The following is a 25,810-nucleotide window of genomic DNA, read 5'->3' as shown; positions in this document are numbered from 1 at the left end:
AGTTCAAGCGTGATGTCAACCAATCACACGGGCGTCAGCCGGCGCTGTGGCCGGAGATGGCGATGTGAGTGGACAGGTGAGAGGCAGGAGGTGGCCTGGACCGGTGTACTGCTCTGTGTATCAAAGAGCTCCGGGGACATGAGGGCCAGCCTGCATGGTGCACACATTGGATTATACCTCCCTTTCATCCTCGTCCAATCATCTTGTCAAAGCACAGTAAGCTCACATGCATTATAATATACTGACGTAGTCCATCCCTCCTTGAACACAGTGGCAGTGGATGGAGATAAGGTAGGAGAGGAGAATGACAAAGACCTAACACCGTGTGCATTAAGTGACACCCTGAATAATCTGACTAATAAGTGGGGGTTCACCTGGTATGAGGCTTGCAGTAACAAAATACTTGTGTGCATGTCGGTGCATAAATTCCCCATATAGTCTGCACACACATACACACAGACACAGAGGCGGTCACATTAATATTGCATGAGAATAATAACAGGTTCGTATGGGATACAGATACTGCTCTGTATTCACAATAACACAGACCCAGCCGTGACCTCCCCCTAATGGCGGAGAGAAAAATTATAGTCCCACAAACACACAGTGGAATAAACAGACACGTATACCCAGAAAATGTTCCCGACAAGTGCAGCAGTGAAATGAAAGTCTGGCAAGTTGCAGTATTTGTGCAAAACATCTCCTCTGATGCTCAACGCGGCTGAGGGAGTTGGTAAGATGCAAACAAAAAGAGGGCGGTACGGAAGATCAAGAAGACGGTAAAGAAATGGGAAATGTGCATCAGGGACACAAAATCCACAGTGGATGAGGTGAATTCAAAGTAAGAACACTAGCGAAGAAAGATGAGACACTTTGCACGAGAGAGAGACGGAGAGAGAATACCAGAGGGCATATAACACAGTTTGAAACTGTTTAGGAAAAAAAAGAGAGTTTGTGGGGTTTGGGTCAGGCTCCATTCAGCTGCTGTCCCATAATTCCAAAAAGCCAGATGCTTTAGAGATTGTGGAAAACACCGCTGACTGAGGCTTGCTAGAACTTTTGGGCTTTTTGAAACAAATTTACATAGATCTCAGATTGGTTTAGTCACCAGTCCTATAGGTTTACTCCTTGTTAAGCTGCCAACCAATGCAAAAGGATCAGTAGAACCAGAGGACTGGAGCTGGCCACTGGGCAAATCACAACCTTTAATGAAGCATGAGATCTGCTTTTCGGTCTTATTATCCAGTTCTAGAACATTTGAGAAACACTAGCGGAGAATATTGCCCGATGATAAAGTACTTTTAACACTGGTACTGACAGAGCGTAATGTGTTAGAGTCGTATTTGTACTGTGCACTCATGATCACAATTAAGTTTATTTTTCTAATATGTTTCATATCATATTTTATACCTTAGGCTTACTCTGTCTGCTTTTGCTTTTCAGTTGGCTTGCATACTCTATGTGTAAATTCTATGCGTACATTTGAGAGCAACACACCCAGTCAGATTCCCAGTATGTGAACATATTTGGCAGATAAATCACAGTCTTTATAAGCATTGCTACACGGTGACATAATGAGAAACTGCTTCTCCTCTTTTGTCCTCGTCTCACCTCTCGTTCACTCTCTTCTCCCATCTTGTCTTTATCTGCTCTCTGTCCAACCCTTGTCCCCAAATCTACTAACAGCTGATTGTATGGGATTTTAGCCTGAAGCATTGACAAGTCAATGAGTGTGTGTGTGTGTGTGTGTGTGTGTGTGTGTGTGTGTGTGTGTGTGTGTGTGTGTGTGTGTGTGTGTGTGTGTGTGTGTGTGTGTGCGTGTTCCAGGGACTTGCTTGACATTCAGAGAAGCAGAGGGCCATCTCTCCTGAGTTCAGCTTCTGTGAAATCTACGGCTATCAGTGTAAATCTCTATAACAAAAACTCCCAGGTGCTGACAAATGGATGAGTCAACCCAGACGGTGCATGTGTGCATGTCCAATCTGAATGACATGGACTTTTCTTCAGTGCACTTTCCCCTTTTTTCCCAAAATATATTTGGGACATTTTGTCAAAGCCCTTAGTGAAGGGTCTCATCTGCAGATTTATAACTGAGCCTCTTTCTCACATGTTATTGAATCTCTTGTGTGTTTATTAACTTTGTTATAGCCGAGTTTAGTCTTTCACATATGAAGAGCACAGCAGGTGATTGTCTGGGTTTGACTAGTTCACAACAACACAAGAAGTGTCTGGAACATTTAGACGAGGGGTGGAGCCTGGATAGAGCACGGAGGAGGGAGGACATAATGTATAAATCTGCCATGTATAGTCACATGCTTTCTTTTAAGCCACATTCTAAACCAGCATCGCCACTTATCGTTAAAACCTCCCAATCTCGTTGTTCTTCTACGTGCATGGTATCGCTTCTTCACCCTGAAATATTTGTGTTCTTTTTGTTTTGTATCCTCACTCACTCTGAAATGTCCTCACATTTTACAAAGGGGGCTTGAAGGACTTGTTCTGGAAAATGTTTGCAGCCCTTTGAAATATTTTCAGGAAAACTTCTGGACTTCAAAGCATGTCTGAAAACATCTTATATTTGTGTGTGAGCGCAAATATCAAACACTGAGTCAAATATTGCTCTAAAGTGCTCACCTGCTTCATTTCATACAGTAAATGACCATAAAATAGAAAGTTATGCTCCTCCCCAAAGTCCATTGCTCTATTCACAAATTTGTTTACTAAATAGGCATTAAACAACCAGATGTACAGTATTATCCAAGGACATGGAAAATCAATGAAGTCCTCATCATTAAATCACGCGTTGCCAAACATCCTTTGAGGTCCCGACTTGGTTTAATGGCAACGCTTCATAAATACCATGAGGTGAGTCCTGCTGTCGGTCTGCTGTGGTTGATGTACGTTAAGTTGCATCACCACCTGAAATCGTGACTCACGCTGCTCATTTTAGCTCTTTTTAAGTTGAGAGCAGTGCTTGTTATCTCACCATCTGCCACACTGTGTTTCACACGTTTATATTGTAAACTCGTATCAATGACTAAAATAACAATTGTGATGATTCGGACACTTTATAGTTATGAAGTCAATGTTGCTGTGCTGAAGCAGCAAAATCTTTCTGCTCTGGTTGCTAGGCTTTGATTACTGCAGCCTCTGGTACTACACTGGATAATTAACACACACACACACACACACATACAAATGGCAACTGGGTCAGACACTGCCCTACATTGTTTTTCAGACACAGGAAGAGCAAATGAGAGCAAAACAGAAAGACAGGCGGAGAGACGATACAAGAACGAAAGAGAAAGAAAAAATACAGATGTGGTTGTGGTATCATTACTGTGGAACTCAACAAAGTAATGAGCTGGCCCACAGTGTGCACCTCGATAGGAGGCTGCGTTAAACTGGTTTAATTACAGAGGCAGAGACAGACGTGGTCCAGTCTGGGCAGGATGGGGCATGGAAACACCAACAGTGATGCACCCAAACAACCCATGGAGCTCCGCTTAAAGCTCCGTTGTTTTCATTAATGCCCAAGTGGCCAATTCCATCCCTTTCCAGTGTGGCTGAAGTTCTGAAAAGGGCCTTGATGTGAAAAGGATGGTTTCCTGTTTTATCATATGAACTGAAGTCATACACAAAGTTTAGTGCCCTGAGTATTAACGGGTTCAGTAGATATTTAGGGCGTTGTCACAAAGGAAAGTCTGGACCATAGTCCGAATGAAAGTTCTTGTCTTTGTTACAGTGTTTACATTTAAGTCAGTTTTGTTTTCAGGTTTCCATCTAGGGAGCACACCACAGAATGTTTTATGATCTTCTTACGTGCTGTCATCATCACCTACGTGGGCTGCATGCGTTTGATGTCCATTCCAGTCCAGTGTATTCGCTAACTTTTTTGAATAAAGTGCAGAGAAAAAAAATATGTTTCTGTTGGAGAGAATGAATGAACCGGTTCACTCCCTTAATTTCTATGCCATTATAATATCATAAGTTATTACTACCAGCACAATGAACGTCCTTGTCGTTTAAACATATCCTCGGAAGTGTAATCTACAAGTAGTCCTATGAGCCGCTTCCGCTTTTTTTTCCTTATTTTATTGTGTGATGCTGTCTCAACTCCCTGCAACTGGTCAGAAATTTCAAACTATCCAATTTCACACTGCAATCTAACACAGCCAAGTTTGATCCAGACCAAGACCACCTCTTCTGTCCGTTGGTCCAGCCCGCGGTCCGAGGGACCTGTTATTTTGGTTCTCTCTGAAAAGTCCTGAGGTCCAGACCAAACAAGGTAGACACCAAAACCTTTACATGATCAGTACTTTTTTGATTTGATCAGTTTATGTGTCGGGTCATTACGTTAAAAGACCAATCAATGTATGTACACTGCTTTTAGTTCTAAGGAATATATCTTGTTTTTTTTTAAATTGTAAGATGATGATCCAGGCGATAGATTTCCTTCTGCCAAGGACTGAAAGTAAGAGCCCTCCACAACCTGTCTACGTCTAATGGAAATTGAATTTAGCAACCAAACCAAAACCAAGAAAGGACATGGAAATATGAAGATAGTGATGTTGAATGGATAATGAAATGAATGTAATGAAATTAAATGAAATGAATGGTCACCAAACACAAGGCAGGCTGCCTCTATGAACACTTTTCGACTTGTATAATTTATTTTTGAATGTATTTGTATTTTGTATGGAGCACCTTGTATTTTGTATGGAGCACCTTAAGAACTGGCTTTTCAAACGTATTCACTCACACCCTATATACTTACTCACTCATTCACAAATCGACAATGAGCATCCAGCAGATTTGGTAGGAGGGGGCTGCACAAATACAGATGTTATTTGCCATCACTAATTGTGCGTTGACCAAAGGGCAGAGAACATACACACAGTATTTCCTGCAACCGAATATGCAGCGGTGGTTCTTTGATGACTTTTTGCATTAAAGTATCAGTATATGTTTCTATAACTCTTGACTACTGTATAATACTGAGCAGTATTTAGAATATTTCCGTGATATGCTTGCAAAAGATATTGGAAAGGTCTGACTGTTGATTATATTTAGGTTTTGTCCAATGAACAAATTTCAATTTGAGTAAAAATCCGGTAAAATTACTTACAGGTATGTAGAGTGAAAATGTGTTAGCATGCAGACTTAGTAGAATGAATAAATGTGACTTTTTGCTGTTTTACTGCCTCTTTGGTCAGGTCTCATATGCATTTTAAGAGATGGTAAAATAAATAAATGAATAACATGTATGTACTAGTTATTAGTCATTGACACCAATATTAATAAATGGTGCAAAAACCTGCTAATATTGTTTTCTATAAATTGGTTTATAACATTCACTAGGCTAAACATTTTCTGATGCTGTCCATGCTTAAATATAGTTTCATACACAACATGTAGATTTTCCATCAGTGACACATGCATACAGCCTAAACTGAAAATAGATTTACACAGAGTGGAGTGGCTGTGTTGGTAGAACTTTTTTGTTTTCATTTTGCCTGAAGGAGAAGGAGCAGGTGCGGTCACTCCAACTCCTCCACAACTTCACGGTGGCCACATTCGTCCCCCGGTGACAAGCTGCTGATCGTCGGCGACCGACATGAGCCAGCGGCTGGAGGCGAGGCGGCCACAGAGGAGCTGGAACACCGCCTCACCCCTGCACGCGTCCGCCCCTGGACGACCACCACCGGTGCATGAATGAAGCCTGCACCGCCCAGCTCTCACTCACACCCCCCGTGCGTGCACGTACCTCGCAGCCCGTGCACAGAGAGTGGCTCATTAAATGTAAACACTCTGAACGACTGCGAACATCAAATATCAGGATCGTTTACTTACATGAGCTGTGTCGGAAACTGCGATGCCAGACAGCCGCCCTGCCACACCAGGACCAGGAACACCCAGGCTGGCACCCTGCAGGTATACATTGCAAAAAAAAAAAAAAAAAAGATTGGAAGCTGGGGGGAAATTCCCCGACGCACGTCAACACCAAATGTGATCCAGTCCCCTCCTGCAGCCGGTGGATGGGAGAGGTGGTGAGCAGGAGCAGGAGCAGGAGCAGGAGCAGCAGGAGCAGCAGGAGGAGCAGCAGGAGCAAGAGCAGGAGTAGCGTGAGTGGCAGACTGTCGCTCCCCCACAGATTAACCAACCCTGACACCTCTAATCTGATCACCGGCCATCCAGCGCCACAACAGGTAGTGGAGCGCTCTCTCTCTCTCTCTCTCTGTCACACACTCACACACCCTCTCCCTCCCTCCCTCTCTCTCTCTTTCTCTCTCTCCCTCTCTATCTGTCACACACACTCTCACACACACACACTCTCTCTCTCTCTCTCTCTCTCTCTCTCTCTCTCACACACACACACACACACACCGTTGTCTCCCCTCCTTTTCAATCCAGAGAAAAAGCATCACATATGCTCCTCCAATCTTGTCATGGAGACTTCTGTCTTTGTGCTCCACTCTTTACTGCTCTTATTGCAGTTAAGACTGTCTATATGCTCTGGTCTGAATGGTATAGTAATGCAAAATATTGCATTAAAAACGTGTTCTTTTTATATATAAAGACTATATAAACCCCCTCCCTCCTGGTCAGCATTCCATAATGGGAGCAACAAATTGTTCTTTACCTCCTTATATAATAAAACAAAATAAAAGAAATCCTCCTGCTCCAAGGAGGGTCCACAGTCTGACAGGCACCAGGAACACATGCGCTCTTGAATGCAGATGCACGTTTTGCTCTTTAAAATGCCAACCTTGCAATCCCTAAACAAACCTCAAGGGGGTAATTTCCACACCTTGATGGCACAATCTTTGCCAGTCACTATCAGCCATGCTGGTAACATGAGTGGCAGCAATCAGAGCAACGGTTGGTGGATCACTGAGTGACAGATGTTCATATTGATTTCACACACAGCCCATCGTGTAGAACCTTACGAGAAAAGTACAGTTAAAAGCCAGATGAATCACAGGGCCGTCCACCACACAGACGACCTGTTTTATAAGATCGCTCTGTGTCGAGCACCCTTAGATGAAGAACTTACACAATATATGAATTATATATGTTTATATATATTTTAAATGAAATACATACAAGCTCCCACCGCAGAATATGAAATCACAGTTTCTGTCATCATTTTAAATGAAGATAACACCGTGTGCGTGTGTGCGTGTGTGCGTGTGTGTGTGTGTGTGTGTGTGTGTGTGTGTGTGTAAGTCAGGCCTGAAGGGAGGGCTGGGCAACACAAGCAGGATGCTTGGGGATTTGGTTATCAATCGTTGCCTGGCAACCACACACCATCTTGCGTGTCCCCCTCCACCTCTCTTTGTCTCTCCCATCCCCAGCTCCCCCCCTCCTCTCACTGCACTGCACTGTGGCTAACCCCCCCCCCCCCTTAGTTTTTCCACCATCCCCATCTCTTTACTCGGCGCCGCATCACTCTGTCCACGTTCTTTCTCGCCACACACCTTCCTCACACTCATTTCCCCACCAGCAGACGAACAGACGCACCTGCTGATGGGATGGAGAAAAGTAAGTGAACGGTGAGAACTGAAGAGGAGGCTCGGAGTGGAGGAGCATAATAGCAAAGAGCAGGGTGGAGAGGTGGAGGCCCCCTCTGCAGATTTCCCCATTCAGTATTTTTTTTATTAAAAGGGAACATCTCATGCTACAAAAGGACGAGCTGTCAGACTAATGACTGCGCTGCTAGAAATAGACATTGGTAAAAGAGTAGAATAAAAAACAATAGTGAGGCAGTGTATGTTTGTCTAAAGCCTGAGACACATGGCCAAGCCAATATTACATAGTGAACCTTGGTTTGTCGTATGTTCCTGCATATTTTCTTGTGTAAGTTACCAAACAATGTAAACATAATTATTTTTAAACATCTGAATGTATCCTAAATGAATAATCACACCATATCCTTTGTAGCTATTAGGCTATAATATTGTCGTCCTGTCTGCAGAAGTGAAATCCACCTGTAGACCTCATTGGTAATGTGTAGTAATGTGTAAAACCACCACTTGTTATAGAGCAATTATATCGTTCAGTTTAAATTTAGGTTATTTGATAGATGATACTGCCACCTAGTGGTAATGCATTCAAATCACAAGATCTGCTCGATTAAAAAACGATATTGTTCAAATCAAATCAATGATTATTACCAGTGATTCATTCTTTGGCTGCTTTGCTTGACTTTTAAACTCCTTCTTGCTGATTTTACAATTTCAGTTCTATTAAAGCTGATAACACAGAAGTGTTTGTGTCAAAATTATTGTAGGATATTTCTATCAGTATATCTGAATGAGAAGGCCACATATTAATTATTATTATTTGAGTTTTTTAAATGGTCTAATACCATCCACTTCTTAAAGAACAAGGGGAATCTTCTCTACAACAGCCAAGCTGCTCAAACTCAGATAATTATCCTGAGTCAATGCTGCCTCACAGTGGCCATGTCTCATATCACAGCTAAATAAGTTATCAAATGCATACAATTTCCAACCTACAACTATATAGAGGAAATCTGTGACATGTTAGTAATGAAGTAAATATTTTGATTTTAAAATCAATCAAATTAAAATCAAAGTTTGTAAAAGCACATATTGTCAAGATTTTTTCAATAACCAGATAGACATGTTAATGTTGAGGATAATTTCATTAAACAAGGTAGAGAAAAAAGTGGCCAATTACAATAAATTAAAATAATCTTCAATAATGTTCTGAACCACAGATTGCCATCCCTGTTCATAAATCCATGCTCTCCAATGATTTATCATTGATTTGAGGAGCAAGAAAGCATCAGGAAGCAGAGAAAATATATGAGCTCCACTTGCCTTTGATTATGATAAAATATTCAAATAATATAAGATAAAATAATAATACAATTTTACGTCAAAAATAAAAAAGGTTTTCTTACTTTATAAATGTTCTCTACCAATACAACCACGGCGAATCACTTTGGCACCACCTAGTGATAGGATCAAGAACACTCTGTTGCTATTCTTGCAATGACGAGTCAAAATGTCAGAAACAAACCAAGCTCACATCCACATGTGTAATATAGCTCTTCTTAATATTTATTCTTTAGACTCGGGGTGGGGGGGGGGACAGCTGATTTTTTTTACAGCACATTTTGCATAATATCTCAACACATCCTGTGTACAACCACAAAACCATAACATTAGATTCTTTGTTTTTACACTGAAGTGAGCATAATTCTTTACAGTCAGCATACAGATAAATCTATACATATTCTGTCTCTTTTAAACATAATCTGTAGGCAAAATATACTGACAAACCATCAACAAAACATGCAACATCCAAAACATAAAGTCTCAGATAACTATTGAAGTTGAGTTGATATTTTTTTTTTTTCCCCTTTGTGTTGTTTCAGCCGTTTACAGGACGTGGTTGCACAGACAGCCATTGGTTGACAGCACATGTTTTTGATTACACAGTCAACTCCCCTTACACAACTATAGACACGCATTGCTGTACAATTATTAAGTCTTTTGTGATTTTCTTTTTTTTTCCCGACACTCACATGCTCAAACTTTGGACAATATAAACATTCAATCTTTGTAGAAAATAAACACTTTATGTACACATGTCACATTCACACCCCTCAGGACAACAGCAAATGGATGGATTCACAATTACAGGCAACATCTGATCTGAACAAACAAACAGCATTTAGCTCGAGGAACGTCTAATGGAACACGAGGGGCTAAACAGTCATGACTGAGCACTGAGGGAATATGTCTTTTTTTTTTTACTGTACTTTGTACATCGACTGTTCTGACTACAAGCGTGATGTGGGGACTTCTCCCCAGTTTGTGCATCGTGTATAGGAACCCCAACATGTTTGCGTATTTTTCTTTTGCCTCGTGGATAAAAAATGGACACCACAATATTCTCTGCCACCACATACTCCACGATTCTGTTCATTTCAGTGCAGAAACACAAAACACATAATCTTGCATGTCATGACAGTTCAAAATGAAACAAGAAAAATAAACAATATTTAATAATAAAGTGCACAAGCTCCATGTAGATATTAACAGCGGTTAACATCAATATATATTAAAATCAGTTAAAAAAATTATACATTTACTTTGTATTCAATATTTTCTCTCAGTGATGTATAAATTAAAGTTATTTTCTATAGACATATTTTTAAGACTTAATGTTTACAGGTAAATCATTTAATTCCAAAACAGAAATGCATTCAAACACATCTATGTTGCATAGAAGTACTTCAAAAGAACTAGTGAGTCTGGAAATAAAAATCTGAAGGTTGGCACAGCAAAATAATCATCTGAAAAATCCACCTTGTTCCCTTCCATACTAAATCCTCTTTGTGTTTTCCTTTGCTGAGAGATTCAAGTGACATTCTGTTCCAAGTGTATTTATTGTTTCCTTTTTTTTTATATTTAATTCTAAAAAAAATTGCATAAGCCCTGTGATATGCCTAAATACACCGACAAAGGTTCACTTGATTTCATTCTGCAGCTATGGTGGCAAATCATTTGAAAATGAATACACAGGTCACTTGCTCAAACATTAGCACTGCGACGTGGCCCCACGTTTTCTCTCCCGACTCGATATGACTGAACCCCAGCGGGCCTGAGTGAGCGTTTTGGTCACAGGCAGTGAAAGAGGCTGGTTCACTGACACAAAACAGTACAGTGACTTTTACAGCACAGCCAGACACACAGAGGAACCTTGACATTTGACTGATAAGAACAATTTTTCTTAATTATTTTTTTTTTTGGGGGGGGGGACTCAGACCAGGGTGTTTTACTAATGCACGAAAAAAGCAGAGCTGTCAAACCGACAGTTGCAGGTCGACGCATGGTTTTGACACAACGTGTGTGAATCACATGTCCATTCCAACAGTGTGATCACAGCTACACAGAAAGAAATATTTAGCATACTCTGAGCACAACAACAGCCTGAAAGTAAAACGCCGCACACATGACAGCGGATGTATGTGATAAATCCTCGTCATCCTCAACAGTTGGTTTGGAACATTCAACACAACGTGCTTTGGGCTTCAGAGCACAACAAGCGATTTGTTTTGTTGTGATTCTAAACTGCCCCGCACGGTGACATGCCAGTGAAATGGCAACATGTCGATGGATGTTGACCTTGACCGTTATTTTTAAATCTATCGCAGCCCTGCTGAAGATCTAGTGGTGCGTCAGTGTGATCACAGGACCGAAGGAGCCATTTACTCACATAGGTCCACATTCACATGGCAGTCTACACGACTGCATACGCCATCGACTAAAGTAGCCTAGTGGATTGTCAGTGCGCCACCCACGGCCTCAATCTAGATCATAGATAGAGAGATCATAAGTGTATATCTAATCATATATAACCTTCTGACATTCTATATTATATGTATATCGTATTTGGATATATTCTAAATCTGATATCTTTGTATACTACATAAACATCACACTGTACAATGTGATTCTCTGATATGTTCTGTAATCGGCATGTGTGATATCTACATCTGAAGTGCTGTACATGTTTATCTTCATCCCACAACGAAAGTCAGCTGTTTGACTCAGTTCTACGTAAAGGCTTTGTTGTTTTAGTTTTTTCTTATTTTTCATAAAACTGACTATCATACAAACACTAAGCATTCCTCCATCATTACATTACGTCACAAGCATCATGTGGGCAGTACAACGATGAATGTCACAGGACAAAACACGAAGCTCATTCAGGTGAAATTCAACTTTTAAATCATGTCCCCCCTCTCATAGATATGTTCGCTCAGTGGCACAGCACCAAAACAACCGTGTCTAATGTGGATCATGGGGTTGGAACTATGGTGGGAAAGACATCACTGCTCTCAAAAGCCATATTGCTGTTGAGTCTGTTTCAGTGCCTGATGTGGCATTTGCACGTTTGCATCCTACGAGCAAAGCCCACAACTGGCCGAGACTTGACATGGGAAGAGGTGGACGTGTGCTGGCAGTGTTGGACTGATTCAATTCTTATGGTATTAGCACATTATTCACTTCTTCTTTTAACGTATCAACTGAGGAATTACATCAAATTGTTTGTTTTTTTATTTCCTCTTCCTGAACACTTTTTTTTTTTTGCCTCATCCATTTTTTGTCAAAATTGGACCTGTGACATGGGCTTCACCTTTCGTTGAGCTGCTACCCCTTCTTCTTCTTCTTCTTCTTGTTGTTGCTGTGGTGCTCAGGGGTTGGTCAGATTGGAGCTGACAAACAGTTTGTGCCAGCTGACCGCTCTCTTTCTCATGTCCGCCTTGTCCAGCCAGATGTAGGCTTCTCCTATCAGCGTCTTCTTCATGAACTTCCCGCCGTTAGACACCAGGAAAAGCTGGAAAAACATCGGAGAGAGGAACACATTCGTCATCCTGCTGCTTTCTAATCACTGTTTTAAGTGTTGTTGTTAGTGCCAGCCCCTTCTAATATGCACTTGTAAAAGCATGTTATTCCCCATGAGTAATTCAAACTCTGATTTACTGATCGATTTATTGAACCCATCGAAAAAGAAACAAACAAGTTTAACCTCTGAATTATGACAAATAGATATGTTTTTGTGTCGTCCAAGGAGCTTACCTTTATATTGGTTTTGTTTGTCTTTTAGTTAAACAAAAACTACTGGTCAGATTACCATGAAACTTGGTGGAAGGATGCCATACGGTAGAACCAATTACATTCTGGTGCAGATCTGTATCAGGGGCGAATCAGACTTTCTTTAACGTTGCAGGTTTTTTGATGTTTTCACCAATTTCCCAGGGAATAATTATTGGGTTTTGATGAAGACAAGCAGGCATATTTAGGGGACTGATATCTCTGTTTGTGTACTGTTTGGTGCAGCTTGATTTGATTTAAGGTGACTGGAAACTATTCTAGTTCTGTTCTGGAATGGCACTCAGTAGAGAGCATACCTCAGCCAAGGCCCACCAGTCCCCTTAAAACACCACATTTAAATTCACTAGATTTTTCTTTGGATCTGTACCGATCTTCACACACTCATATCGGTCCCCTAAACATGCCTGATTCTTTTCATCAAGTTCTATGAATTATTCATTGAGAAATCAACAAAAACACCCAATCTCCTAAGGTTAAAAAAGTGAAAAGAAAATCCTGGATCCCCCTCTTATCTGGATCCACATCAAAATGTTATAACTTCTTTCCTGACCCATCCTGCATCCTTCCACTCAGTTTCGTGGTAATCCATCCAGTAGTTTTGGGGTTATCCTGCTAACTAACACACACACTGATAAAACGAAAGCAGGATATCCTTGGTGGAGATAATGTGACAGACAGAAACTTGTTAATGTTACAAAATGCATCTTCCATTTAACATTGACCGTAAAAGATTCTCAGCAAGCATGAGAATGTTTTATCCTTGGAGAAGTCACTACCGAGCTACTTTTAGATGCTCAAATCCTGCAGCCCCACAGTTGGGGGTAAATCTCCCTGCTGCTTCCCGAGGCTGCGGACCGGTTTATAAATGTACGCTAATCAGCGTTAATACTTGTTATGGGAGATGTTACAAGCTTCCAATGTAGCACTGCACTGAGCTGTTTTGAAGGTTGTTTCTGTCGACAGTTACTTTCTACGATAATTAGGCCAATCAGTAGATTATAACAGCAGAAAATATATCACAAAAATAAATGTAATGTGATGAAAGTGGGGCATTATGAAACATTATGTTTGACACATCTGGACGGAGCCACAGTTCACAACATCTGTGTGTTCACGTCTGTCTGGTGTGGGTGTGTGTTGTACCTGTATGGCGTGTCCGGTTGGGTTCAGGGGGAACCTGAAGGTCTCGTTGAAAGACGGCTCCCGGTCATGTCGACAAACTCGGGTCTTCTTCTTGATGATCCTCTTCTGAGTGGCCACATTCACCACATACAGCTTCACGTACAGGTCTGAGGGAAATTGCAAGATCATTAGACAAATGATGAATATGGATTGATGAATGAAACACAAAATCACAAACACACACACAGTATAATCGCACACACACACACACACTTATATGTTCTGACCTGGTAGGTGATCTGCGCTTTTGAACTTGTACGTGATGTTTCTGCATTGAAGGATTTCCAAAACCAGCTGGTCTCCCTCTGGCTTCACCTCCTTCTTGAGAGCGACCTTGATCTCCCCTATTACTTGTGTTTTACCAGCTACACAACAACGAAAGAGACATAAGGGGATCAGCTCCTCAGCCTGCAGTGCGTGACTTCGGCCACTAGGGGTCGCTCAAGAAAAACAATACAAACAGAACAAGTTTGATGACGTCGTGAAGCAGCGTGGGATCGTGGGAGTTGTTGTCTTCGCCACCGTTGACGATGGAAATCCACCGGACGTGACGTGACCCACGGATCAGGTGATGAATGAAAACGTTATTCACGTCACGCAGCTAAGCGGTGAATAATATGACCCACCACAGTGACCAATGCAAACAGTGGGAGGGAAACACAGCTGACTAGCTAACAGGCTAACAGGCTAGCAGTGGGTTTTCTTCTTCTTCGTATATTTTAAGCTTTATTCTTGCACTGTTTTCACTTTTTTTTTAAATACACTTACATCTGCTGAATTACAGGCTATGTTAGTATAATGCACACCTTTGTATAGCTTCAGTTATTTATCTTTAAATCTGTATATCTATATTATATTTATATTACGTATCAGTACCTCTTCCCTTAGATTTCCAATCATCTATAATTAGTTATCTTATATCTGTATTGTCAATATCCCCATTAGCACATACTTCTTTACAGTGACAGCTTTTCTGGTGGCTGGACTTTCTTCTCCCTGCAGATTAAGTCTACTTTTTATTATATTATGTTCTTGTGTTTGCTACTGGATGCCTAAATTTCCCTTGGGATCAATAAAGTATCTCTCTGTATATATATAATATATTTACATTAAAGTTGGAGATTTCTATATATAATGCAGGGCTCATGGTTTATACTTGTACCATGTACCACGCACAGGCAGGATTCTACAGTTCCACAGAAAAGCGTATACTTGCAGTGTCACTGAAGCTTATTTGAATTATTTAACAATTATGCATCACTTAACCTGGGCTCACTGCAGAGTAAAACCAGGTCAGAGAACATCTCTGCACTGTCACTGCCATGTGCTCCTATTGGTATTTAAGTGAAAGGGTTCCGCTGAGACAGGGTCGGGGTAAAACGTGTTAAAAGAGTCTTCAGGGCTCCATGGAAATGACCTCCTCACCCTCATCTGTGAAACAGCTGTCAGGCTACGGCCTAAAATGACCTTGGGCTCTTTGTTACAAATTGAAACTAGAGATGGAAGAGAGGCATCATGACACCTGAGCTACATGAAACGTAGATATAGTTATGACAGCGGGTCGGATAGTGTGACACCCACTTCTCCTCCACTATCCAGAGCCACGCATTAAGGCATTATGCCGGCGGAATATTGTTAATTGACAATAAGCTCTTGACTCCACAATTGAATAGTGTCATTATAGAAACATGGTTTAGAGGTGGTTAAACAAGTGGTTCAAATAGTGTCGTTATTCAAAATATCCAGCAGGTGGAGACCTACAACCAAGGAAGAAAACAGTACATTTTCTGTCATAGCCTCAAGAACACAGGTCATTTCTCGAACTTGCCTTCATTTTCTGGGGTTCCCAGTTGGTTTTTGTCGGTTCCGTTGGGAACAGTCTTACCACTGTGAGGAATAAAACAAAATTATGAGCAATGCTTTATTCATCAGACGCCATCTTTGTGCTTAAAATCTGCCACAAATGGTCTTACATGCGTGGCACTTGGAAAATGGCACTGTCAACTCCAGTGCCCGCTCCCTCTTCCCCGTCCAGACCTCCGTAGGCGTCTCCTATGAGACTCGGGGCAGACAGCACCACTGACCCTGAGACATCACCCAGCCGGTGTCCTGGTCCTGAGGGTGGCAAGAACAAGCGTGCAGGTGAAGATATCTATCTATCTTTCTATCTATGTATCTATGTATCTGTCTTTCTGTCTATCAGTCTATCTATCTATCTGTCTGTCTATCCATCTATTTACAGGAAATTGTTTGCCCATGAACACAGTACAACTCCACTGACACAGCTTTTGCCACACATGCATGCGTGTCCAACAGACATCCTGAAACACTGGAGACTCGCAGCTATCACTCACTCCCTGACAGTGACGCTGTGACTGAGCATCACATAACAGCGTATCCCGGGAGGAACAGCTCATCATATGACAGTTTGTCCTTGAAATCATCAGTAGGGTGCATAACCTCCGTTAACACTCAGCAAATCCCTTCACTACAAATAAATGAAGGTCACAGAGTTTAATTCACATATGAAAATGGACTGAGAGTCAGATAATATCAATGTTCTTTCATAGACTTAATTATTTGGTCTTGGCTCCTGGCTGCCATTGAGCTATGCTCATTCTATACAGTATGGAAGAGCTGGATTCGTTCAGGGCATATGTGAAATGTTTCTGTCTAGACTGGGTGGATACATTATTTGCCTTTCACATTGTGCTACACCTATATGTGCTTTATAATGATGACTAATGGTAGTTACATTATGTTTGAAATAAAATATGTGACTCAGAGGCAATAGCTGGGAATTCAGTTCCCAAAGTCATTAAAGCACAATCATGTCTGACAAAAGTAACCACAGAAATGTGCACTTGCATATGCACACAAGTACATTCACAGACACACAAACATGAAAATCATTGAATGAGAGACACCTGGATTCATTTGTTACTTCAGTTATTTACACATTTACTTATATGAACTTCATTTTGTTTCCTATTTATGTTTCTTTAGTTTTATTGCATTAAAGTGAATACAGTAGGATTAATAATATTTATTTATCCTATGTTGTCTCACCTTCCCTTGACACTTCTGTTCCGCTCATGGATAGCTGACCGCTTTACTCTCATTGGCCGGTGAGTGCAGAGTGAGCCTCCATGGTGACTTTTGAACCTCTCGATGTTTCTGTGTTTCCTGGTTTGACTGGTTCAGTCTCTCATTTGAGTCCCCTTTTGTTTTAGGTGGCAGGAATGGAAAAGGACTAGGGTAGGGGTGGGGAGTCTGTGTGCCATACCTGTCTGTGTCTGAGCATGTTTAATTTTTTTTACTTCATCCATATGGCGCACACACACAGACAGACAGCAGCGCCACAAAGTCCTCGGTGGCCAGGGAGCAGTAGCCAGGGGAGCTGCAGCTGCATGCTTAAAAAGCTCTCACACTGGGCTAACTTATCTCAGAAAGGGAAGACAACATAACTCTCCATTTTGAGGGCATCACACTAAAGACTGTGCATAAACATGAATGGGTGTTGTTAATTAAATCATTTCGCTATGGTATTTGACGTGAGGGATTGCCATCCCAGCTTGGTTTCTATACTGGGGTTGGAGATCTCCACACTGGGGGTGTCCAGAAACCATATGCTTGGGACTGGCACATGCACACAACATGACACAGTGGGGTCTGAGGCTCTAAATTTGGAGCTAATGCAATACATGTATTACTTTTTTAAATAAATCTTTGCAGTGTTAATAACTTGCAGCAATATATCAACATAATGTGCTACTTGATATAACAAAAGATGTAGAGAACACATTAGACAGATGGATAATGTCAAATACTGTATTTGGAAAAGCTATTTAGTTCACTGAATGTTTTATAAGTATTATATTTTATATTAAAAGATAATTAAAGATTTTTTTTTATCATTTTATCATTTTCCATATGTCTTGGATTTTGTTTAGTGACTATACTTTTAAGATTAATCTAACTTGCAGGAGGCTGAATTAAACTTAATTTGAGGTCAGAGGAAAAAGAAAGAGCTGAAGGTAAAAAATGAGGTGATCACACAGCAGTTCAGGTTTTCATCAAACAATCTCAACAGAACTTGCATGCTGAGGAAAAAAGAGGAAGCATGTCCCAGGAAGTGTATCATGGGTAGGGGCAGAATTTACTTGGTTGCAGGCGGGACTGTTGGACGGCGGCCTCGGCGGCAGCGATGGCTATCCCAGCGTCCTCAAGGTGGGCCTGAGTGACGCTGCTCTTGCTTTGGCTTCGGGATGGGCCGTGGGAGCGCAGTTGGCCATCAGAGGATGACTTGGAGCTGCTCGGGCTGCTGTGTGACTTCTCCAGAGGGATCATCTGCATGTCTGCAGGAAAGAGAAATGGATGTTTACGAATGACAAGAAGATAAGTGCAAACGGAGGGTGAAAATAAGCATGGTTTCTTAAATGCGCCTTCAATTTTCTGCTCCACTGAAGCCCAGATTGTACCATAAAGCAACTGGAGTGTAATTATAGTTGTCAAGACATTATTAGCATTTTGGTTTCTATAGTAACAGCCTCTATTTCTATGAAAACTGATTGACCACATTTTAAATCACAGCTTTTGTCACAATTGGGAACCTGTCAATGTTAAAATATCAAACTAGTCATATAGAATATACAGATTAATGGAAAATTATTGAAACTAAGGATGAATATGAGGCTAGAACAGATACATGTGGTATGTCATTTTACCCTTAGCTGGATCGGGAAAAAGTCCATGACTTCTGCTCTTGATTACAGAGTTTTTAGGTGAATCATGAATCTCATCTCCCAGTCCTTGAACCTGTCCCATAACATGCCCAGACCCCAACACAGGTCCTGACATGTGTCCTTGGCCCTGTCCCTGACCAGACCCAGACCCGGGTGGGCCTTGAGCGGCATGGTGGGCTCTGTTGTGCTCAATGCTCTCACTCTGCTCCATCAGGGGCAGCCAGCGAGGAGTGTTGTCCAGCTGGGTAGTGTTCGACAAGTCAATCAACACCTGAGACACAATAAGCGAAAAGAAAGGAATAGAGAAAAGAAAATAAGATGAGAAATGAGAACAGTTTGGCAAAACAGTAGCAATGCTCAATGTATTTAGCATTGAAGGCAGTCTGAAGAAAAGCTGGTCAACGGAACAAAACAGTGGGAACCTTTTGTCCTGGTTAAACACAAAATGTATTTGACAGCTTCTGCGTCCCGATTCAAATTCCAAAAGAACTTACCTCTCCAAGGAAGTCATTGGAGGAGGTTCTGTCATAGTCCCACACTGTCACCTCCAGTGTCTTTTTCTTTAACTGGATAGAAAGAATGGAAAGAGGTGTTAGGGGCACAGATTGTGATGAGGGATCTCATGTGAAGATGAGTGAGTCAGAGAAGTGTTTGTGTGTGTGCTTGTGTTTGTGTGCATGTGGGTGGAGGAGAGAAAAGAGTCCGGGCACACTTTACATGCAGTAAGAATGAATGCGAACCTCGGAGGGTCATTTATTGTAATGAGTAAAGACACGAGAGGTTACTTTTGAAAGTGTGTGTGTGTATCCCAGTGAATGTGTAGCATATGTGTGTGTAGTATTGGAAGTGGGCGAATGAGTGAAGCAGCAGCCTTTCTGAGATCGGCAGTGAGACGTGATTAAAACAAGGCAGCCCCAGAGGAGCTCACAAAACCACTGGCTTCACAGGCCTCCTTTCTATGACCACTAAAGCTACACCGCATCTGCACTCATCCCTCACAGCTGTAATTACTGTCTGGGTTGTGTCTCAGTCGCGAGCGGCACATGCTCCTCGCAAACACAGACATCCGAGAACGGAGCACGCGCCCGAACACGCGTTAACACCCGAGCTGAGAGACGAGCTCACGGGGGGCATGATTACCAAGTTTCTGCGACTCTCCTCTGTTCAAATGACTCGCAGTTAGGCTTTCTGAGTGGAGGGTGTGTGGGAGCAGAAATGATGGTCGTTAAGTTGAATCTTGGGAGTGCTGAGAAGAGGTTGCACTGGGATACTGATAAACAGCCCCGGGGACAAGGCATGAGGACTGAATCCTAATAAGAGTATAAGGCATCCACTTTTCCCTTAAGTGGCCTGTAGCGCATACAGTAACTACACAAACAAGACACAGCAAATGCCTGTGTGTGTGTGTGTGTGTGTGTGTGTGTGTGTGGGGGGGGGGTGGGTGGGTGGGTGTGTTAATGTTATTCTGCACGGTACCTGCTCCAAATGAATGTTCTTGTAGATGACAGTCTGGTTCCATTCAGGGTTCATTGTCTTCTGGGCATACTTGGTCCTTCTCTTGTTTTCAGCACTGATAAGTCGGGACATTCAGAATGATTGTCAGCATGAAATTAAAATTTCTCTTCCTTGCATGACCCCACGGTAAAACATCACCAAACTGTGATATGCTGAATAAATGTGGACTGAAGAGATGTTTGTAAAATGGTCCTCGTGTTTGTGTGGAGACGTCAGAAACTAATTTAGATGTAAAAACATTTTTGCATTGTCAGTTTTGACTAAGATACAGAATCACAAATCACTTCAGAGACTGGAGAGCTAAACGTGAGAGGCATGGAGAGAAAAAGCAATTATAGAAGTGTTCTTAAACACCATGAAGTAGAGCAGACAGTTGGACAAACAACAAAGGCCACAACGAAAGGGTGGAAAACCACTTTGGAGACGTGGAGTAATTTACACAAAGAAAAAAAGAAAAAAACGTAACACCAACTAAAAGCAAAAGATCAGCACCACACTACCTTGCATTCTGGACAACCATGACTTGGCTGAGGGAGTCCAGAAGAGGAAGAGGAGGGCAGATATCACAAACAAGAAAAGCAAAAACACAAAAAACTGTCAGAGAAGCCCAAGGAGCTCAAAGTAAAGGCAGTAGAGGATAGAGATCTGAGGCAATCAATATTCTACAGGGTGTATCAGTGTTTTCGTGCCAGAGCGATGTATGTGACGCAAGACTCTCGAAAAACCCTTACAAAGATTACACTTGGCTCATGGGTGATTTAATAATTCACTATTCTGAACTGCTGTTGGGATACATGGTTGTGCACTTCGCTGCTGGAGTCAGATAAATACATTACGAAAATATTCCTCACATGAAACCAAAACAAATGTGCTCTCCTACAGAGCTTTAATTTCTAACTTACAGTGGGGGTAGAGGGGGGGTATAATCGCATAAACAGGTCTGATGGAGTCATTATCTAAGAGCAGATACTGTTACACAGAAGATAAAGGTTGTATCGATCTCTTCTCTGGCTCGTCACAGGCTCTCGTGAAGCAAGACAGCGATGAGAGTAGGAAGCCAGGGACCTTCTAATGGGGGAAAGTACTTCCTTAAGTCCAAAGTGCACAGAATATGAAGAGCTTGTGACTCCAGCACAGTGTATGTTTGCACACACGTAGTCTATGACCTGGTAATCTGACGCATTGTAACGTAGCAGTATGGTATCTCCTAGCTATGTGTAAGGTTGAAAAACACCCATCCATCGATTTGTAAAGACAAATCACACTAATAATGACTGCCTCATATCATGTCCTGTCTCATTCTCTCATAAGAGCTCAAGTAGTTAGTAGTCGTGGTTTCACACAGCACAGTCGATACGAAGTCAGAAAGAAATAGGGGGAGAGTAAACAAGACAGACACAGAAGCAGAAAGGCAGGGACACGGACCAGACATTACCGAGAACTCAAACACACTGAGAACTCACCCTCTTCCCGGTAAGAGGTAGACCTTGACGAAAGGGTCAGAGTAGCCGTCGTTGTCCCTCGGGGCTAAGTTTCTAGCCTGCAGGACGTGTACGATCAGGTTTCCTAGGTTCCTGTCATAGTTGATCTGGAGCTGAAGGGTAAAAGAGCGAGGTGGAGGCGGCGTGAGAAAGACCAGAGTCTTGAGTTTGTTGCAGTTGAATTTTCCTTTTGTGCTTTTCTTTTACCTGAATTTCTCCAGTGATGGGGTGAGGCATCGTCATCACCTCAGCTGGCTGAAAGGGGAAAGGATAAAAGGGGGGCGAGGGGCAAGTAGTAGTTAAAAAACTGATTGGATTAGTTCCAGAGACAAAGTTGACGGACCCGACTTGACCACCGAAGAAATGTTCATGATGGACTTCAGCCATTACCCTGGGAATTGGTTGCAGTGTATTGGACTTTCTTAAAATGTATATATCATATTGTCAGCTACAAGATGAATGGGTTGCAGAGTAGAGATTTCACATTGGATCTATGAGTCTCAGGAGAGTAAAGTCCTCCAGTGAAGTTTTAGAGGGTTAATCTATTATTTGAGCTACTTAACCATTAATAGAAGAAAAAAACGTATAGGCCTAATGCAACTTCTTTTTGTATTTTTTAAGAATCAAGCATTTAAAAATGTGCTCATAATATATTTCCCTTTGCTGTATGAAAGTGCATTCCATGTGTAAAAGGCCCCTAAAGCCAGGGTCACACACTGTACCACACTGTTTTCTTGATCTATTGTAATTGGCCTGTCACTCTCTGATGAACACAGTCACACCATTTGACCTTCACATGCAACTTCCTCTTTGTAGTGTTACGTGATGTAATACTAATGGAATCTCAGCAGCCAAGGACCATGACGGATCACACCAGGTTCCTCTGCAGGCTGATACAGACCCTTGCCATTATTCATTCACACTCATACTGTACACAAAATATCGGGCCCTGACATAGCTGTACACTACTTCTATTTATGTATTTTTTGCAGTAATTGAACTCTTCGCTACTAAAGAGTCTGAGATGAGCCAACAGCAACGAGCATCCATTACCTTGTGTCGCTGTTTTTTGTTTATGGCGGGGGACGCGGGCTGGCCAGGGCTCGGCACACCACTGGAGGCAGCCGATCCTGTCCCCGAGTGGAGGAGGGCGGACCGCTCCAGTGCAGAGAGGACCCCTAAACTCCCGGTCAAAACCCCTGTTCCTGCCAAACCAGGACCCTGCTGCTGCGACACCTTTTGCAGCTCTGCAGCCAACTGGTTAGGATCCACCCCAGGGGAACGCTGCCCACCTTATGAGACAAATGTGTACAGTGATGCGCATTGTGCTCATGTGAAGTAGGTACACGGATACATGCATGCATGCAGACAGAACAACAAAACCTTGTACATACCAGCCTTAAGCTGGACATGGTGCTCCAGGGCTTGTGGGTGCTCGGGGTCAGACAGCATATTAAGGTCGCTGTTTGGATCCATAGAGGAAATTTGTAATGGAATATAAACCAGTGTATATTTAGCAGTAATCAGTCATTGAGTGATATTTGTCAGACGAAGGGGTGTGGAATGAGTAGCAGAGAGAGGAGGAGGGGGAGGGGGGGGGGGGGGGGGGTGCAGAGTCACCATATTGCGACTAAACATGTAAGAGTTTCAGTGGGATGGAGGGATAATGATGACAGATGTAACTCACAGTCTCACGCAGAGCTCCGCCTCTGCACATGGCTGGCCCATGATGCACTGCACTTCTTCGTAAGTCTTCCCCATCAGAGGGACTCCGTTCCACTCCAGCACCTGCATTCCTGTGGTGTGATGAAGGCAGATTCAGAGACAGAATTCCCAGACAATATGTTATCGCCTGTGGGCATATGCTTCTCACCACATCTCTAAATATGAAACATGATTAGTTATAGTGCAGCCTATGTAATGCTTCAATTTATTGTACAGCCAGGGGAAAACATTAATTATTGAATTTTTCTATTCAGGTTTTTTGTTGATTTGGATGTTATATCATTGCACACACACACACACACACACACACACACACACACACACACACACACACACACAGCACTGCAAACAGTATATAATATACACCCAAATCAGTGCACAGCAAACTCAGACCTCCACTGCAATGCCAGAGCTGCACGCGGCCTCACTTACACAACTGAAACCTGGTCCTCAGATTAGACCTCTGCTTCTGAGGCAACTCACAGGCTGCTGTGACAATAAAGGCTTGAGTTAGTATCTCCATTCCCTTCTGCACGAGCCAGCGCACATGCTCTCACCGTATAATTCACCATATCCTCCCCCCACGTTATTTGTCTTTGCACCTGAAGGCAGGTTCCACCGCCATTTTCTCTCAGAGAAACATAAACATCACATTTGCACAGTTGCATTTCAACGTACGCTATAAAATAAATGTTAATGGCTTCACCACTGTTATTATTTCTTCATCGCATCTTATAATATCAAAAAGAACCCGGTCTAACCTTGGCTGTCTCAGTATTAAGAAAAATTAATTACAAGAGTCTCAAATATACATAAGCTGATCTGTCCTTCAATCCCCTCCTTTAAGGCAAAGTCATGGCTGTCCCCATGGTGGAAATGCCACTGAAGAAGGAGTCTAGAACCAATTTTGTCCTAAAATATCTTTAAACTGTTGGAATTACCATTAACGTCCCATTTCTTCTCTAGAGATCAACCATTTGGTAATTCTAACAACTTCAAATAAGAATTGAATGGGGATTTTCAAAGGATTATTGTCGTCTGTGTGTGTTTGACTATGCGGATGCCTGCTTTTTGTGTGTTTGTGTGTAATGGTGCTAAATATAGCCTAATGACTAACACAGCCCAGTGCTGTGGAGGCGGAGTTGACAGGCTTTTTTCCCTGTGTTTGGATGTAAGAGGGAATGAGACATGACAGACCACAACACAGCCGGCTACAGCCGCCTTGCACATCTCCATCTGGAAATCATTGATTCATGCAGAGACTGTAACTGGAGGCTTTCGCTGCTGCTTGTATTAATGACACTTAAAATGTTAGCTTTTACACCAATAATGTCTCAGGCCTTAGACATCATCTGTCTTACTTTGTACAGTCTCACACCAAGCAAACTCAAATGAATGCATTTCCTATACCAGTGTATTCGTTCTTGTGGAATGATGGAAATGTGTCACGTTTTCTTACAATTCCAAACTATTTCATTACATAGTTGAAAGTTGTAAAGTATAAAAATAATAAAGATTTCCTTTATGAACTCCTTTCCTTATTCTTCTCTTACCTTCTACAACCTTTCCTGTCTGTTCCGCCACACCACCAGGGACGACCTTGGCAACGTAGGCTCCGATCTCTCCTCTGCCCCCAGGAATGTCCTTTCCACCCACTACACGAATTCCGAGTCCATTCCCTGAGGGGAAAATAAACAAACCAAATCCCCATCAGTAAAACAAGGATTTCAAAGGATTGTGTTGATAAGCTTTGCATGATATGTGTTTGCCGTATACCTGACACACTGGTGTCCTGCAGGTCTCTCTTAAGCGTGACGCAAGTGTGAGGGTATGCATAAGGGACCAGTGTCATCTGAGAGAGATATTAAAAATTTAAAGAATGCAGTACATTGGTTCCCCATTGGTTTTCATGTTTTCAGGAAGGAAAGAAAATCGTATAAAGCGGAATGCTAGCTTGGATCTCACCTGTCTCCTGTCTGACATGCTTCCACTTGGCAGATGCCCTTCTATCGGCTTGTCAAACCAGTCTGTGTCCTCTCTCCTCAGGTGGTAGGCTAGGCAGGGAGAGGTAGTGGTTAAAACCATGTCCACACAATCGCACACCTTCTATATCCCTGATAGCTTGATAAATTTCTGCTTTAAACGTGCTAATAGCTACTTGGGCAGAGATCAATCTTGTAATCATCCTTTGGAAATGTGTCATGTTTGTCACACATGCATCCCTGGTTGCTTAAAGGGAGAACGATCTCTGATCTGTCCCATCAGGACACCTGATGAGTGAAATCAAAGGAGTATAAACTCTGCTTCCCCCCCTATTAATATCGTCTGTGGGATTAAATGATCTCTGTAAACACTGAAGTCATTTTCAGGAGCATTTAAAGTATGCCATGCTTTTGATACCATGCAGTGCTCCGTGCTCTGGTTGTGAGGGCTTTTCTGTTCACGTTTTCATAGCTGCTGTGTATGAAACATTGTTGGTGAAAGAGGCCCTAGGATATTTAAT

At 42.1% G+C, this 25,810-nt stretch overlaps 2 protein-coding genes across 16 annotated transcripts in view; both read right to left on the bottom strand.

The window, feature by feature from the left end:
* The window catches only part of LOC117762737 (voltage-dependent calcium channel subunit alpha-2/delta-1), a 61,968-nt gene extending 55,716 nt beyond the window's left edge, over nt 1-6,252 (bottom strand). For 2 of the 3 annotated variants that reach the window (XM_034587309.1, XM_034587308.1), the window contains exon 1: nt 5,854-6,251. In XM_034587309.1, the coding sequence (XP_034443200.1) occupies nt 5,854-5,942 (89 nt within the window). In that variant the 5' untranslated portion in view covers nt 5,943-6,251. Of the gene's footprint in view, nt 1-5,853 lie in introns of all 3 variants that reach the window. The other variant, XM_034587310.1, reaches the window with a different exon arrangement.
* Nucleotides 6,253-10,924: 4,672 nt separating this feature from the next.
* The window catches only part of pclob (piccolo presynaptic cytomatrix protein b), a 58,935-nt gene continuing 44,049 nt past the window's right edge, over nt 10,925-25,810 (bottom strand). For 11 of the 13 annotated variants that reach the window (XM_034587280.1, XM_034587279.1, XM_034587286.1 and 8 more), the window contains 18 exons: nt 25,273-25,361; nt 25,084-25,159; nt 24,861-24,986; nt 23,270-23,378; nt 22,977-23,044; nt 22,636-22,874; nt 21,790-21,837; nt 21,565-21,695; nt 20,602-20,628; nt 20,063-20,156; nt 19,081-19,152; nt 18,569-18,857; nt 18,005-18,199; nt 15,815-15,956; nt 15,670-15,728; nt 14,069-14,206; nt 13,803-13,948; nt 10,925-12,381 (listed from right to left, as the gene is read on the bottom strand). In XM_034587280.1, coding sequence (XP_034443171.1) covers nt 12,238-12,381; nt 13,803-13,948; nt 14,069-14,206; nt 15,670-15,728; nt 15,815-15,956; nt 18,005-18,199; nt 18,569-18,857; nt 19,081-19,152; nt 20,063-20,156; nt 20,602-20,628; nt 21,565-21,695; nt 21,790-21,837; nt 22,636-22,874; nt 22,977-23,044; nt 23,270-23,378; nt 24,861-24,986; nt 25,084-25,159; nt 25,273-25,361 — 2,192 coding nt within the window. In that variant the 3' untranslated portion in view covers nt 10,925-12,237. The remainder of the gene's footprint in view (nt 12,382-13,802; nt 13,949-14,068; nt 14,207-15,669; nt 15,729-15,814; nt 15,957-18,004; nt 18,200-18,568; nt 18,858-19,080; nt 19,153-20,062; nt 20,157-20,601; nt 20,629-21,564; nt 21,696-21,789; nt 21,838-22,635; nt 22,875-22,976; nt 23,045-23,269; nt 23,379-24,860; nt 24,987-25,083; nt 25,160-25,272; nt 25,362-25,810) is intronic. The other 2 variants (XM_034587281.1, XM_034587292.1) reach the window with 1 other exon arrangement.

The sequence above is a fragment of the Hippoglossus hippoglossus genome, chromosome 6 (assembly GCF_009819705.1).
Source record: "Hippoglossus hippoglossus isolate fHipHip1 chromosome 6, fHipHip1.pri, whole genome shotgun sequence".
Classification (NCBI taxonomy): Eukaryota; Metazoa; Chordata; class Actinopteri; order Pleuronectiformes; family Pleuronectidae; genus Hippoglossus; species Hippoglossus hippoglossus.
Note: the sequence above shows the minus strand (reverse complement) of the source record. Positions and strands in the feature narration are given on the sequence as shown.